The sequence below is a fragment of the Cynocephalus volans genome, chromosome 2, assembly GCF_027409185.1.
Source record: "Cynocephalus volans isolate mCynVol1 chromosome 2, mCynVol1.pri, whole genome shotgun sequence".
In the NCBI taxonomy this organism is placed as follows: Eukaryota; Metazoa; Chordata; class Mammalia; order Dermoptera; family Cynocephalidae; genus Cynocephalus; species Cynocephalus volans.
The window spans coordinates 216,698,225-216,715,218 of record NC_084461.1 but is presented as its reverse complement, the minus strand read 5'-3'; the positions used below and the strand labels follow the sequence as shown (position 1 = coordinate 216,715,218).

General features: G+C 44.2%; 1 protein-coding gene across 1 annotated transcript in view; it reads left to right on the top strand.

Annotated features, from left to right (window-relative positions):
• DDC (dopa decarboxylase) overlaps window positions 1–16,994 on the top strand; it is a 56,810-nt gene that overhangs the window by 29,183 nt on the left and 10,633 nt on the right. The window contains exons 7-10 of the mRNA XM_063087253.1: window positions 1,537–1,631; window positions 4,823–4,890; window positions 13,307–13,383; window positions 14,255–14,274. Coding sequence (XP_062943323.1) covers window positions 1,537–1,631; window positions 4,823–4,890; window positions 13,307–13,383; window positions 14,255–14,274 — 260 coding nt within the window. The remainder of the gene's footprint in view (window positions 1–1,536; window positions 1,632–4,822; window positions 4,891–13,306; window positions 13,384–14,254; window positions 14,275–16,994) is intronic.

The window sequence follows — 16,994 nt, the reverse complement described above, 5'->3', positions numbered from 1 at the left end:
GGGGTTAGGATTTTAACATATAGATTTGGGGGGGACTCAAACATTCAGACTATAGCATGCTTTGACATCTATCTATCTTATAAAGGAATCTGCAGTTTCTGTCTACTGCACGCATATCTGAGCTGCAGCAGTGACGGTGTCTGTCGTTATTAGGTGGCTCTTCAGAGAGAAGTCCTGGCTTTGGGTTCATCCTGGTGCATGGTCACACCTGCGGTGCTCATGAGATTTCCAGGGGGGACTGATTCTGCAGGTGGTGATGAATCAGACACCGCCCCGCACGGCCTTGCCCGGTCCATAACTTTCTGCCTCTTGTGCCCTGGTGTGGCAGTAACCGTGTCCTCAGGACACACTCGATCTTGATCGGACCAAGGGCTTTAATTCTGAGGATCAAACTGAGTCATCCTTTATCAGCAGAGCTCACAGTGGTCCACCACCCTCACCACACGCTGATTAACAAGCATCAGTCATGGAAATGCAAGTGATGGATCCATCAGTCCCCACAAATGCGTTTGCATCTGACACCTCTCCCTGGTGCCCAGACAACAGCATCCTCACTGTGAAGGGAGGGACAACCCCGCCCTCTCTGTGATCCTTCACCCTTCAATCCCTACCTATTTCACAACTGTTCTAGGTGCCTAGTGCCAAGGGAGGAAATCACCGTGCAAGTTGCGTTTATTTCTCACTGACTCTGAGCTGGGTGTCATGGTGTGCATGTGAATATTACCTTGCTTATTCCTCACGGTTACCATTAACACTTTATCTCCACTTGGCCTGTGAGGAGAAGGAGGCTTGCAGGAAGTAGATGGGGTCTTATGGCTGCCGAGCAGCTAGAAGCAGGAGCTGGACCCAGATATGTGCAGGAAAGGGGAGCGTGCTGCACAGGAGGCTCTCCCACCTCCAAAGTGAGGTGCGTCCCTGCGAGCAAGTCTATCCTGGTGTGGATGGAAGACACAAGGCTATCTGGATGTGGTTGGAAGACACAAGTCTTGTCTGGGAAGGAGCTGAGGATGATTCACAGTAGTGTAAAATAAATGGCCTAACTTCATGGTGGGCCTTGAGTGGGCAGTTAGAGGTCAGAATAGATTGTGTACAAGACCCCTCCTGAAATGATGCTTGCGGGGAGGACTTGAGAACAAGTTAGCGAGAGAATCGGGGGCAAGTTCCAGGTGGTGAGGTGCGGGGGGAGGAAAGGATGGCATAGCTGGAATAAAATGTGTGCGAGTGAGAGCGATTAGTGAACACTGATTTCTTAAAGCAGCGAGGATCATGCTGGAAAATCAAGGGGTGTAATTAACTGCATGTCCCTCACTTTGTAAGTGTTCTCTGAGCACCTGGCATGTGTCTGGGGCCCAGGGCACATACCTGTGCCTGCAGCTTCCGTGGTTTCAGGTGAGAGGGCCTTTTAGGCATCCGATCATTAGCTCCACAGACACTATTGGTTTACTGTATGCAAGAGGGACGCTGGGACAGTTGTCGTTGGGGGACTGTCCGTGGTGGGGCAGCCGGTGGAGAACTCACAGTTGTTTCTGGCTTTAGGCAACAAGGGGGACTTGTGGCTGCACATTGACGCCGCCTACGCAGGAAGTGCATTCATCTGCCCCGAGTTCCGGCACCTTCTGAATGGAGTGGAGGTAGGTGCGCTCCTTCTCTGGACCACTTGGTCATTTTTTAAAAGCACTATGTTATCGGGGACTTCCTTTATAAGGATGTGACGTTCAGCTTCTTACTGTTGTGGTTTGTTTCAGCGAATTATTTTCAAACGAATCTGTGATTATTGGAAATTATACTTCCTCAGGACAGGGGCTGACAGCTTTCCTTGGTCATACAGTCTGTCTTCTTGAAATACCCCTGAACCTTACAGCTGTTTTTCAGTCTTCCCTAATCCTAGGCAGAGCTGTCATAATAGGATAGATTTTAGTTTATGAAGCTATGAAAATATTTAGGAACAAAACAAAATCATCATGCATTTCAGCTCACATAATAATTTAAAGTACTGACTTGTAATTCTCTACAACCTGATTCAGTACTATAGTCATGTCCTACCCTTATAGTTGAACATGATATTCACTTCAACCAATATTGAATGAGCAGTTACCAATGCATTTAAATGCCCTATGCACTCTTCTGGAAATTGTAAAATGTGGCCTGTAATGCCAAGTAAAATTCCCACTTCTTTTGGAGAAATAGCAATCAAAATTATTGACCAATGCTCTGCGTCTCCACGGAGCTACAGACTGCAAAATGTTACAGACTTAACACAAAGAAAAGACCTTATGGATGTGCTATGGTGAAATATTTCATTGCTGCTCATAGGGCAGGAAGTCCCTCCTCCCTAGGAACTCAGGTATAAATACAGTAAAGGGCCTCTTTGGCAGTGTGTCCAGGGGAAGAAGATACTAAGTCAGGGGAGCCGTGGCATTGGTCAAGAAAGAAATGCTTTCTGCTTAAGGCTGGGAGAGTTCGGGAGACCTCATTCACATGTGGTGCAGGGTGAAGGGTGCAATCTTTGGCATTACGTTCCTTGTTTGAATCCCAGCTTTACCCTTAGGACAGTTGTTTACCCCTGGGCAGCTCCCTACACCTCATAAAGTGGGCTTCATGATGATACCTCCTTTGTGGGCCTGTTGTGAGGAGCAGATGAGTTAATCATGTTTACAGGGCTTAATAACAATGTCTGGCACACAGTAAGCACTGAACATGCACTAGATGCTCTTGTTTTTTTTTTTTTTTTTTTTTTTTTTCACCATGGCCTGGAGAAACTTTCCCTCAAAACCTCTCTCTGCTTGCATGTCAGGCTTGCCAGTCGATTTTCTAATTATTACTTTGAATTCTTATAATGCTGTGATGCCAAAAAAGTGGGTTTCAGAGGTATAGAATACAAATAGTCCCATCTTTGATAAAAATAATCCTCTTGTTACTTATGAATACAGTAGCATTCTGGTTTATGTCTTCATCCCATCCATTCATTCACTCATTCATTCACTGATTACTTTTTGAGCACTTCACACATGCTAAGGCCTAGCTGGATAATATGAAGCTTCCAAAGGCCTATATAAGTGCTGCAGAGGGCAGTATAGTCTGTGAGAAATCCTGATACCTCACGCTGTACAGTTTATTACTGATAGCTAGTTTTGTGGGTGTTTCACGCTGGGAAGTGAAGACTCAGTCTCTGTACCACAGAAATACCTTTTATTATGGGGATAATGTACATCACTTGAAATGCCCATCCCTGGACAGTTTTAAGGGAAGCAGGGCTACACGTCCATCTGGGATTTATGGGCCTCTCCCCGGGGTATGACCCAGGCTGGGTGCTCTTTTCTGAGTCTAGGTACCAGGGTTAGGGTTTCATGATCTTTTCCCACCAGTGTTCTTCTTTTCTCCGTGAACAGACAACCTGAGGTTTTCTCTTTCATGAAAGGATGCCTCATCGTCAGACCACCGCAGTGATGGGGACTGGAGCTTGATCCTATCAGCTGCAGACAGTATTTCATGCCCAACAATGAGTCATTTCCATTTTTCCTCCATCAGTGCTCCAGACTCTCTCTCCTTGCCTGGAGGATGGCTATGCTGCTCAGGGGGTCAGATAAGAGGGCTGCAATATCCTGTTGTGGCCTTACCCTTTGAGATAAGAGCCTTTCTTTCCATCCACAGGACAAAAATATTGCTGCTGGGTAATGAATGAAGTTTAAACAGATCAGCCCCATAGGAAGGAACTAATAAAATTCCTAGCAAACAAAGCTCCTCTTTAACCTTTTGTTTCCTTTTATCAACAAATGAAACTTGCTGTAATTTCCTCTCTTTCTCAAAATTACTTTTACTGAAACTGGAAGGAAATGAATGTGCACTTCCAGGGTGTGTTGATGAGGAAGGTGGTCATCTACTGACCGAATGTCTCCCTTAAACCTTTCCTCATCCCTCCATCCCAAGCCTTGGGGAGATTGAAAAGTTTCCCATTAGGAGATCTGGGCAGACTAGGGCCTTGTGATGGCAGCTGCCTTTATTTCTGCTTCCGTTGTGGATTTACCCATGTGGCCAAATCCATGGCCCTTCAGGTGGACCAAGTTCCTGATCACCAGTCAGATGATGAATCAGAGCACGCATTTTGAAAAATGTAAGAAAGCACCATTCTGGCCCTTGGCCACTCTTGACTGTTGAAATCTCTTATTTTCTCCTTGAAAATATGGTAACACCTAATATTGATGTGTGAAGCTGGAGCCAGTTTTTACCCACAGTCTTCTAGCCAGGGAACCTGTAACTGTTAAGAATATAATGAACTTGAATATTGTCTTTAAAAATAAGGAAGAAAATATGTAGGTAAATGGGAAGAGTTGTTGGTATGTTACAGCAATGTTGGCAAAGGAGCCAACCAATTAAATGAAGAATAGGCTTAGCCCTAATTACTGAAGATTAGTTAGGAAATTTTTACTCTCCCCTTGTTTATGATGAGACATATATTCTGAGAACTTTTCCAATTCCTGAAGTTGAAGGAATCACAGGCATACGTATTTCATAGGCCAAATCAGAACAATTTGGGGACATAGTAATTGTGAGTTAAAATTCTGATTATTCCAAATGGGAGGAGCATTCAAAAAGTTCATGGAAAGGTGCGTGTTATCTTTCAATTCCATTTTTCTGCAAACTTTGTGCCTCGTATTCCAGTAGTTTGAAATATAGTATGAATAAATTTTATGTGCTTTGTGCAAACTTGAAAGTGCTTTTCATTTGGGAATATAAACTTTTAATTACTGTATTAGGTATAAGGTCTTGTTTTATAACTAAACATTTATAGCTAAAATGTTTTCTTGTTCTTATTCCTTGGCAGTTTGCAGATTCATTTAACTTTAATCCTCACAAATGGCTTTTGGTGAATTTTGACTGTTCTGCCATGTGGTAAGTTCCCCTGTTCATTAGGTGCCACTCCCCTGTGCCCACAGCTCTGCAGAGATGATGGCCTATGCTAACGACACAAGAGCTAGGGGCACATCCAGTTCCTTCGCTCACTGCTTGTTTCCATTTCTGGAACACTGCTGGAATTCTTGCCGACTCTTGCCCTGGCTGCAAACCTTTATCTAGAACATATCATTGCACCATTTGGCATAAGAAAAGAGAAGGCTAAGAGAGACCACCTATCATCTGGTTTGTGTAGCATTAACAGAAAACAAATGCAAGGAAATGGCAGCACATGCTTCTAACTCCGCTGCTTCTGTGCTGTTATTCCTGCATTCATAACCAGCCTTAGCCTAGCACTAAGTTTAAGCTAACTAAGTCTAATGCTTAAAAGCATTTGCTAAGGAAAAACAAAAGTAACCCTGCTTCCTAAGAATTTCCCTGGAAATTCTTAATGACAGTGCCATAATCACTTTGGTGATATTTAGAGTAAGAAAAAGAACTCGAAAATTAAGGTAGAGGATATCACATTTTATACATGATGTTTAAAGGAAATATGACGACTGGGAGAAGTATGGGACACTAGAAACTAGTTCCTCTGGATATTTTAGAGTAAGAACATCATTCAGTTACTGAACAAGGAGGCTTTGCATGAATTTTGCACAAAATTGTTCAGGATGTAATTAAATGGATGGTTTTCACCTTAGAAATGTGATGAAAGCAGCTTACACTTGCTGTTTATCATATGGTCAGTTTGCCCTTCTACCAGTTTGTCTAAAGGCAAACCACATTTCCAGTGCTTTACTTCTGTTCAAATCAAATTCCTTTTCTGTCATCATCTTTTCCCCAAACTGTTGATACACGATTTTAAAACCAATTGATATATGGGCATTTCAGACTTAATTTTGCCCAAAATACTAATAAGGATTTTTAAAAGCTACAGCTTTCATGAGTGTGAGTATTCTTTTGTATTCTTGTGGTTGTGATTTTCTGTTATCTAAAGTGCAACACAGTAAGGACAGTTTATACAGTGTGTCAAAAGTCCCTTTATTCTAAATTTAATTTTGCTTAAAGTGCAATTTCATTTTGCTGGGACAGTTGATCAGCTGGGCGAACTCTCTAAGGGGGCTGGAATTTAGAGACCCCTTCAGAGGGTTGGCAGGGGCTCATGGAACAAGGGTCTCTACCTGGATACCTTTTCTTTTGCGGGGGAGTTCTCAGATGCCAGGAGGCATTGCACAGAGTAAGCCTCAAACCAACCAGAGGGGATCCAGAGCTGCTGGGCACAGCTGATCAGAGGAGGGACTCTTGGTGAGCCCACAGGTTTTCATCATTGCTGGATAAAACAATCAATCAGCAATCGACATTTAATGAGTGCTGACAGCTACAGGCTCCCTTCTAAGCCCTTGACTTCCCTTAGCTCACTAGACCCCACAGCAGCCCTGTGAGGAGGCTTGGACATGGCCGTCGCCACTGCAGGGGAGAAAATAGAAGCTCTCAGGGACTATATATGAGGCAAATATTGACATATGACAAGGAGGAGTATAATAAATGCAGCATCCTGCCCTTGGGCACAGACAACCAGTGCATATATTAAGGCTGAGAGAAAACACGCTTTATCGGTGTTGTGGTGAGGAGATTTGAGCCTTTCATGGGCTATGGTGTGCCTGCCCCTGGAGCTGATGTGACCGAGGCACTCTGCAGCAGATGCAGCGAGAGCCGTCAGCTGCGTCTTCATCTGTTGCAGGGTCTACCTGGCATTTCATGTTCTGTTCAAGCACCAGGCTGTAAAGGAGAATTTGACAAGTGGAGGTGATGTGGGGAAGAGACACAGGAAACAAGGGATGAGGCCATGTCATTTGGAGAAGAGGGAGGGGACGGGAGTGATTAGCCTGTAGAAAAAATTAAACCCAAGCTGTAAGACACAAGAGTGGCCTCAGAAGTCTGAAAGTTTGCCACAGTGGAGGGTAATTGCTAACGTTCACTGTTTTAAAGAAGTGCTATGTCAACTTCAGTTACAGCACCAGCTTTTACAGAGAAGCAGAATATAGACCTAAGTTCTCACGCTGTCTGGGGAGAATTCACTGCTCTCCTCCCCATCCTTGTTATAATTAGCAAGGGGAATGCACCTCACCCCTCGAGCTGAGGTGCACCTCAACGCACCCCATTCTGACACTTACTGCAATAACGGTGCTCTGCACGTGGAGTTCACATTCTGAACTACACCTGCTACTCATGCAGCTGTGCTTTCTCTTATGTCAGCTCTCCTCTCAGCAGTTTCCTGGTGTAGGAGTCATTATCCCTATTTGATGGGTGAGGAAACTGGAGTTTGAGATGTTTGTTTGGTTTGCATAGGACCCACAGCTGTCTACGTTGGAGCCAGAGCCAGATGCACTGTTTAGTATCAATAGGGGTGAAGTTTTAAAATCTAGTGTTGAGTGAAAGAATAAGAGAGATCTCTGTATCTCACAGTCTGCAGACCAAGAGTATGGGCACCCAGAGTGATACACATTTGACAAACATCCATGCAAATGCAGTGATGCACGTAGAACACACGGGGGCTGTTCCTTATGGATCGAAGAGAAATTGGAGAATCAGGCCTGTTTTTGATGTGAATGAGCCAAAATCAAGCTCTGATTCTATTTCCACTTTTGTTCAAGCTGCTGTTAACTCCATTTTCTCTCTGAATACTGAAAATAGTTCTGAATTTAAGCCAGGGGTGTTCAGCCTAAAGGCAAAAGATGGACAGATGGACTACAGCCCTTCCTGTATTTGTCTGCCGTCCTGAGAGGCTGGCCCTGCTGAGCGTGCTCCTGCACTCGTCGGCCCCCTGCACGTTGCAGAGGGCCTCAGGCAGAGGGCGTCTGGCCATGTGCTGATGGGAAGTGGGGAGAAGGAAGGCCAAAAAGCTACTCAGAGGCTTTTTTTTTTTCACTCTCCTGAACATTCGTGGAATAAAAAAAAAAATACTTGGCTCGTGTAAGAGATTATTGCAGTAATGTGAACCGCCCAACACAATAAAATACAAATAAAAAGGACGCTGGTAAGACTGAATTCAGAAAACGAGAGGCATCCCTCTACACTCCTGGGAGTTTAAAACAAGCAAATAAACAATCCTAAGTTGTGAATTCTTACAGATGTCTTTTACGATTTCACCAATACAACAAACAACATATAAATGGATTTTTTTTTTCTCTCCCTGGCTTTTTTGCATTCCTTAAAGTAAGTGTCTCTTTTTTTGCTTAATGAAATTTCACCAATGGTTAGTCTATAATTTAACTTAAACACTTTGGTTTTATTCTTTAAATATTGAAGTGGACAAGATAATTGAAGTTTCTAAACTCAGCCATTATTACAAGCTCAGTAAATACATTTCATAATGAATTCATTACTCCGTTCATAAGCTTTTTATTGTTCATTCTTTACTTTGAATCTTTTATATGTAAATATGAACCATTTTGCTCAGAGCTTAATGTCTCTTTAGTATCAGATCTTCTCCCTAGAAAGCCCCAAATTCCACACATGCCAAAGGCATATATTATCTACATTTTTAAAAAGGTTTGATTTCCCCCCCAAATTCAATTTTATCACAAATTTTTTTAGAGCATTTTTACACTTCTGTTACATTGGAGGGTTTTTAGGTTTTTTTAATTTGGTTTCTTTGAAAGAGATTTAATTGCTCTAGTTATAGTAAGATTTGATTCTAGAACTTGTTTTAAAACAATTACTGGATAGTTTTCTGTGAATCTTTTTGATTTCTTTGGACTTTGGCCCAGAAGCCCTTTAGCATCTTGAATCTTTTACAGCTGTTATTGGCTCCAGGAAGTAACACGTGTCCTTACTCAGTGAGCCCTATGCAGTGTTGTAGATTTTTAAAAAAGAAAACTCAAGCCAGGCTTTCAACACAACGGAGGAGTCCCTGCCCCTCATCCCCCAGAAATGTGTTCGGGGACAGGCAGGCTTTCCTCACTGCTGGGACCCACACAGAGGGAGGTGACCCTGGTGCTCCAAGAGGATGTTCCTGTGTGTGTGTGTGAGTGTGTGTGTGTGTGAGTGTGTGTGTGTGTGAGTGTGTGTGTGTGAGTGTGTGTGTGTGTGTGTGCAAATCTATTTAATTAAGTAAAGTTCTTCCTTGTTATAATATCTATTAAATGCTACAATTAAATAGAAAGCTAGTACCTAAATATTGAAGAAGAGACCACCACAGAACCATTAGAAACATGGGTCAATGAATAAAGTATTCATTGGAAAATGGAAATATTCAGGATTGAATAAAAATAAAAATGCAACAGAATTTGCAGGACTTAGAGAACAGACTTAACTAGAAAAGAGGAAATCCAGAGAATCAGGAGCTATTCATCCAAATTAATCTAGAAGACAGCAACAGAATAAACCCTGAAAAACTAAAAGGAGGAAAATAATAAAGGTTAACAGATGTAATGAAATAGACAGGAGACACAATAGAGCGGTCCTTGACCTGCCTAATAAATGGTCTCTGGAAAGATGGATCAAAAATAAAGAGAAGTCACAGATGAACCATAGCAGAAAATAAAAAGGACATGACTACAGACACTTCAAAGATTTTAAAAAATAGTGGGGGAGTACCATTAGTAACATCATGCCAAAAATTGCCCACAAATACACATGGGTAATCATTACAAAAAACTGCTACCAACAGCTACTCAAGAATAAATGGAAAACCTGAAAAATCTTATCACTAATACAAAGTGCCAATAAAATTTTCTCACAATAAAAGTGTCCAAATTCTTAGTTTACCAAACTTTCAGGGGATTTATCAGTCCAACCATAAATATAATTCAAGGAGAACAGCAAAAGAGAACACTCCCTCTCTTATATCGTGAAGTGAGTCTCACTTTGATTCCAAAACCAGATGAGAAGCTGAGAAAGAAAAGCTATAGGACAATCTTACAAACGTAAATGTAAAAATTTTAAGTCAAACATTAATGAATAAAATTCAATGATGTTCATAAAAACGTCATTCGCCATGTTAATAGTAAAGGAGAAAAACGCTTTTATCACATTAGATGCAGAAAAAAGTATTAGATAATACACTCATTCAGGAGAAAAAGTCTTAGTAAAATAGGAACAGAAGAGAACTTTCCTAATCTGATAAAAGTATCTACCAAAAGACTATAATAAACCTATACCTAATAGTGAAATATCAGAAACACTCCCTTTAAAATCAGGAAAAAAGTAAAGTTTCCCATAATCAACATTACACTTTCCTAATCTACATAGTAAAAAAAGATAAAGAAGTAAAAATCTAAGGACTAGAATGGAAGATATAATGCTCTCACAGATGTTGTGACTGTGCAATAAACAGAGAATCTTCAAACTATTATAATTAATACGAGAACACAGCAAGATTTCAAAATACACTAACATTGTTTAAGGTTACATTTATTTTAAATCTACAATAAGCAGCACATGTAATTTTTAAGAGTAATACTCTTTATAATAACAAGAAAAGATATAAAGCTACTATGAATAAGTATATCGAAACCCATTCTGATTTTTATGAAGAAAATTCTACAATTTTTTGGAAGTCCTAAATAAATGGAATGATACGTATGTGGATAAGAAGACTCAATATCAGGCCCCAGTGCAATTCTAATAAATATCCTGGCTGGCATCATATTTACATGGACCAGGAATAGCCAAAAGAATTGAAAAGAAAAACATGATGGGGAATTTGCCTCATCAAATATCAGTGTGTATAAGTGACAATGATTGAATGAGTGCTGGACAAGTACAGGCACCGATGGGTATGGCAGATCAGAAGAGAGCCCAGAAACAGACCCACACATATCCAAACTTGTATTCCTAGTATTTACAGATTGTTTACAATCCAGTATGACAGAGACATCAGTCTAATAGAAAAATGAGCAAAAAATTTCTCACCAAAGAGGAAACAGATAAGGCCTCTTAGTACATGCAAAGTAACTCAACCTCATTAGTAATTAAAAATTAAGCAAATTAAAATCACAGTGAAACACTACAGATTGTGGACAATAAGGTCTCTACATACTAAATGTTGGCCAAGATGTAAACAAGAGGCAGAACAACCATTGTGGAGATTAATTTAGTGCTATCTATCCAGAAGGTCATAGATGCCTCCTTACAACTTTAAGGTACCTTACCTGGTCCCAATTCCGTAATTAGGAGCATATCCCACAGGGGCTGCTGCTCAGGTATACCAGGGGACATGCACAGGAATGTTCTCAGCAGCATAGTTTGTCGGGCAATATATACGGAACAATAAGAAAATGGATGAGTGGGGACGTGTCTGTGCAATGGAATCCAATGAGGTAGTAAAAATAAGTGAACAAGAGCTACCTTGTATGAATGGTGTGAAACTCACAGGTGTATTTTTGAAAGAAATAGTGAGTTATAGAAAAATACACAGAGAATGATGCCATTTATGTTTAAACATCTTGAATTTGTGTTATAGTATGTTTAGAAACATACAAAATAATGCTATAGATTGCTTAGGAATTTGTGCAGAAAATTTGTAGAACTACATGGGAGTGATACACCCAAATTCAGCCTCGTGGGCTGTTAGGTGGAGCAGGGAGAGGAAGGTGGTTAGGGGAGAGACACACGAGGAGGATTTCATTTTATTAAGTTTTATTTCATAAGCAGGAGGTGGAGATATTTATTTTATATCTTTTTTTAATGGTTTAATATTGCATAACTTTTTTAAATTAAAAAACCCTAGAAGGTTCTTGTTGTGAGTCAGTGTGCATGCGTGCGTGCGTGTGTGTGTGTGTGTGTGTGATTTTCATGGACAAACGGCAGAGTTCTACGTCTCTTTGTCCCTTCTCTTTAGGGCTAGGTACAGAGATTTCCCTAATACAGAGAGACACAAGGGAAATCCTCCAGTGGCTCCTCGTCAAATGCCTATGATACAAGGAAATTCCCATACACACACACCTGACCTTAGGTGCGACAGATTTTCTTCCACAGGTCAGAGAGAGAATAGACACCAGACAGCTTATTGCTGCGTCAGATCTAGTCTGTCTTTTAACCCTTTAAAGAAATAAAGCCTTAATTATCTTCTAAAAATGATCTAGCTTCTTTCCGTCTCCCAGGGGTAAGTCACATCCCAGTATTCTGTCATGCTCACTGGGTTTTCTCTTTCAGGGACTCTCACATTACATTTGTTTTCAGGCCTAAGCTATTGTCAGATTGACAGTTCTTCTCTAGTTTGCCCCTAGGATACTTTATTTGCCACAAAATTGCTTTGAGAGGGTGTTCACACTGCCACACAAAGCCAAGCAACAATCTTCATAAGGTGTAGGCCCTTCCTGGGCCAGTCCCGATGAGAGCTGGGCCCAAGTGGTCCAGAGGGCCGTGGGCGTGGTGCTCCCGGCAGACAGGTGGGGAAGGAGCGTGACCACAGCCGGTGGATCCCTGCCTTCCCACTCGTTACCCTCTGTGTGCTTGCCCAGCAACGACATCCCGAGGCCATCAGGGGCCAGGCACTGAGGGAGGAACCTGTGCTAACCTGCGTGGTTTTTCCTCCTGACACCGTTTCTCCAAGTCTCCAGACACCAGCTGGGCATCCTACAGATTACCCAGAGTTAGTGCCAGACTCCACAGACTAAGGGCTCATTCCCACAACGCTGCCCTCACTAACGCTGTTCTCAAGTATCGAGTCCCCAGGTTGCCTGCACTTCTGTCCAAGGTGCCTACATAGTCGGGGGGCTCCACCCACCCAGGTTCAATAATTTGCTAGAACAACTCACAGAACTCAGGAAAGTGCTTTACTTATATTTACAGGTTTATTGCAAAGGGTAGAAATGAAAAGCCAATGAAGACATGCATAGGGCAGGGCTTTTTTTGGAAGAAGGTGTAGGTCAGGGAGCGTCCATGCCCTCTCTGGGTGGGCCACTGTCCCAGTGCCTTGAAGTGTTCATCAACCCAGAAACTCTCCAAACCCCTGTCATTTAGGAGTTTTTAATGGAGGTTCCATTACATAGGCATGATTGATTACATTATTGGCCACTCAATCTCCAGCCACTCTTCCTCCCTGGAGATTGGGGGCTTGGACTGAAAGTTCCAACCCTCTGTTCATGCCTCAGAAGCTCTCTAGAAGCCCTCAGCCACCAGCCATCTCATTAGCATACAAAAGTCACCCTTGGGAGCCATGTGCAGTTACTAGGGACAAACAGCAAATTTTTGTTTTTTATCCTCCCCCCTCCTACTCCAACTCCAGGCAGCTCTGGAGATGAATGCTGTGCTAGACTGAGATTGGGTGGTGGGGTAGAGACAAGGCCGTGACCACAGAGCATGCTCAGGGCAGGGGCCCCAGGAGCAGGTGCCTGAGCTGTGCCAGATGGGGAGGGGGTCAGCGGGTCCCATCTAAGGTGCCCTGTCATTTGTTCTCTAATACCAGGGTGAAGAAGAGGACAGACTTAACAGGAGCCTTTAAACTGGACCCTCTTTACCTGAAGCACAGCCACGAGGACTCTGGTAGGCTGGTGTGCGTGCTTTCTGCAGTCTGTTTTCATCAGAGCTGCGTGGGAGGTGCCCAGGAGCCAGGGACAACTGGTCAAGTCCAAGGAGATGCCCGCGTGGTGGTGGGGTGCTGTGCATTCCTGGACTTGTCCCGGCAGCTCCTTCCCTATGGTGTAGATCGATTAAGAGGCCTTGGGGGAGGTTCCTTTGGGAGAGACTCCTGCTCCAGAAATGCCAAGAACTTGGATTGCTCAGTGCAGAGGCAGCATCTGGGGCAGGTGGGACCCAGCTACGGGATTGCAACATGGGTACAAGCACCACCTGTGGATACAGAAGCAGCTTTAAAGTAATGGCTGCCCTAATGTCTTTCAGAAAACGGGTTTGTGTCACCTTCCACCAATACCACTGGTGGGGGGGGGGTGAATGCAGGAGGTTGGGAGGGTAGGGGGCAAAGAGAAGATGAAGTCACAGGTGGAACTGGCACAGTGCGCACACTTCAGTCATGGGTTGCAGACCTGCTTGCTCAGTGCCTGGCACTGGTGACAAAGGGAGCCGGGCCAGCACCTGCCTGCACTAGGTGAGCCCTCAGATGTCCATGCTGTGTAACTGCAGAAAGCAAAATGAAGGAACTCCATTCATAATTCAGCATTTCCGATTGGTGCTTTGGGCATCCTGCTCTCCAGGGACTCCCTGAAATCTGTTACCTTGGGAAGTGCCGTAATAAAGAATACCCAGCGCCAGTCCCAGCCCTGGGTGGTTTCATGTCTGGCTCAGAGGACGAGGTACGGGACACAGGAAATTTACCTGGAAGACGAGAGGGTTTTAGTGTGTGATCGACGGATTCGTGTCATGGTTTCTTTTTTCTTCCTCTTTCTCTTTTCTCCAGGGCTCATCACTGACTACAGGGTAAGTGGGAGATTCATCTTGCTCAGCTCTGGGATGGTTGTAATCCAGATATGGAGGTGGCGGTGGGGGCTCCCATGGCTGTAATTCCCACTGCCCCCACTGCCTGCAATCAGGATCCCACTGACAAGCACCTTCTAGCTGGGTCCTAACTAACAAATGACAGGGTTGTGCCTGGTAGGGGCAGCCCTCTAGGTGAGCCCACCACCCAGACGTCTCAGGGTAGGAGGAAGTAACCCCATCTGCACTCCCTGGGGTGGGGGGAGCTGCACCAGATTCCTATGTAGAAGGAAGGGGCTCCATCCTTAGGTTTCTGCTGTGTCTGGGGTGGCATCCAGAGGTGGGCAGAGAACAGAAGAAGGGCTCAGATGCAGAACGGTCATCTCAGCAACCTTGTCACACACTGCCTCGATTCTCTCCTTTGTATTAGCTGCAAGTGTGTGGTGAAGCGTATTTTGAAATTTTCAGGTTTTCCTGGCTTTACAATTAGGAACCAAAGTAGTGCCTGGAGGCTTGTCAAAAGAATGAATCTCAGGGGGAACAGGAATGGGACTGCCCCATCGGCTACCTCCCCCATCGGGAGATGACCTGTGTCCAGATCCTTTCTGGTCAGATGTGATGGGCACAGGGCATCCTCCAAGTGGGACTACCATTTCCTGATGGCAATTTTGTGTCTGAGTCATGGGGCAGAGCGTGTCTGCAGCTGATCATAAGCTGGCAGGGGCTGCCCCTCAGAGGTGTGGCATGTCTTTCCCCCTTCCCATGACAGCTGTGACCTGGGAGGTGCAGGGAACCAGGAAACCTTCCCAAGCCATCAAGTCTCATCCTAGAACCGAGTTTTGGCAAAGCTTGCCTGGTGCCACCCTGCTCCACCACCAGAGGAAAGGCCAGCGTGGGCACATGTGGGCATGGCAGGAAGACCAGGGAGTTATGTCATTTAATGCTGTGATATAAAGTCCCCATGTAGAATCCAAGGTATCTTTTAGAAAGTTGTCATTTAAAGAAACGTGTGACAGTAATAATAAACATAGTTTGAGAGGGTCACCCACAGTGTCCCCCTGCTGAAACTGCAGTGGACTTTGCATGTGTATGTCCTCCTCTTGTCTGTGACCTTCTCATGAGGGCCTCACGCTGGACAGACCACTCTGCAAGGGGCTTTGATTTCAGTGAAACTAAAATGGTCAATCTTCCGTACTTCTTCATAGCCCTAAATATCACAGAAAGGCTACATAGCATTCCATGTTATGTGGCACGATGATTTGTTTCCCTATTCTTTAATTATTTCCCTATGATAATGTCTTGCTTTTTGAAATTATTACACAGTAGACATCTTGTCCACATAGATTTTTGCTTATAATGAGCTATTTCCTAGGCTGTAAGAACAAGAATGGGGCAATGAGGTCTCAGGACGTGAAAACTTTGTACCTTTTATTCTTCTGTCACAGCTTAGATATCATTAGGAAAAAAATCACAACATCCTGTCAAGTTCAGGTAAAATAACTTAGGCTCTGCTATTGACCAACAAGTTTCCCAAGAACCAAACTCTTTAATAAATTTGGCACTATTTTTCAGAAGCCTGGGGTACGGTCCCCAGCACTGCTGGCTTCTGTTTTGTCACCCAAAGACAAGAACCACCTCAGCTCTGCCTGCACTGAGCCGCTCAGGGAACGCAAGCTCCTCAGATAGTTTGCACCCTTCGCCAAGAACTGAAGATGTGCGTGGCCAGCTGCGTGCAGAGTGGGAGGCCACAGGGCTCGCCTGTGGCTTTCCTTTTGGTGACGCCCTTCCCTTCTGTGCTCTCTTCTACTTCTCTCCATCTTCTCTCTCTCCCTCTGTCCTCAGAGGCAGACCTCGCTCTCCTTGGCCACTGAAATCTTCAAGCTGCACCCCTTCCCTCGTGGCTAATCCAGAAGACCTGGTCACTTACCTCGTACTGGTGGGCTGCACGTTGCTCAGAATGGTTTTGTCTTTCTGTTATTTCAACCTGGCATCTCAAATTAAGCTTTTTAAAAAAATTTCTAGTAGTTCAATGAAAGCCCGTGGCCTCAGTTAAGAAAAATCCGAGCATGAACAAGCTTTCCCACTCTGCTTTCAAACGTTCTCTGGATGGCCTGCTCCTCCCGGTCCCGTGGCCCCTGCCACGAGACTCCCATCTTTTTCTCCAGGCAGCCTCTTCACTGGCTGCTCCCATCCCAGCCAGCAACTGTGAGCTGCTCCGGCAGCTCCTCAGAGGTGAACGGGACCCCAAACCTGCCCCCTGGGCTCCCAGGTCACAAGTGCCCCTCTCTACGTGGAAGACCTCACTCCTCTGTGATTCCCGTTTCTGGACCAAGGGACAAAGTCCCACCTCTGCTGCTGGTCCTCTGACATTCCAGCTTCTCCTTGTGCCACTTGCTGTGTTCCATGACGATGGAGTCCCAGGCATCACGTGAACCTGTGTCGGGTGTGCGCAGCTCTCGTTTGGCCCACCAGGCAGGTGTGGAGTGCATTAGCAGCCGAGCACTCCCTGATGTCCAGTGGCTTTGAGGTCCCCTGGGACAATTGTGCCTCAAGGTTTGCTGTTGGAGGCACATTGTGGCTGATAAATGGGCAAACAAATTAACTCTGTGAAGGATCCATTGAAAAGGACCAGGGAAATTATCCTGGAGCAGAAGGGCTTTTAAACATAGGCGCACTTGAGTCAGTCCTGGGAACGCCATCTCCAGGAAGTAGGAGTGGTCATG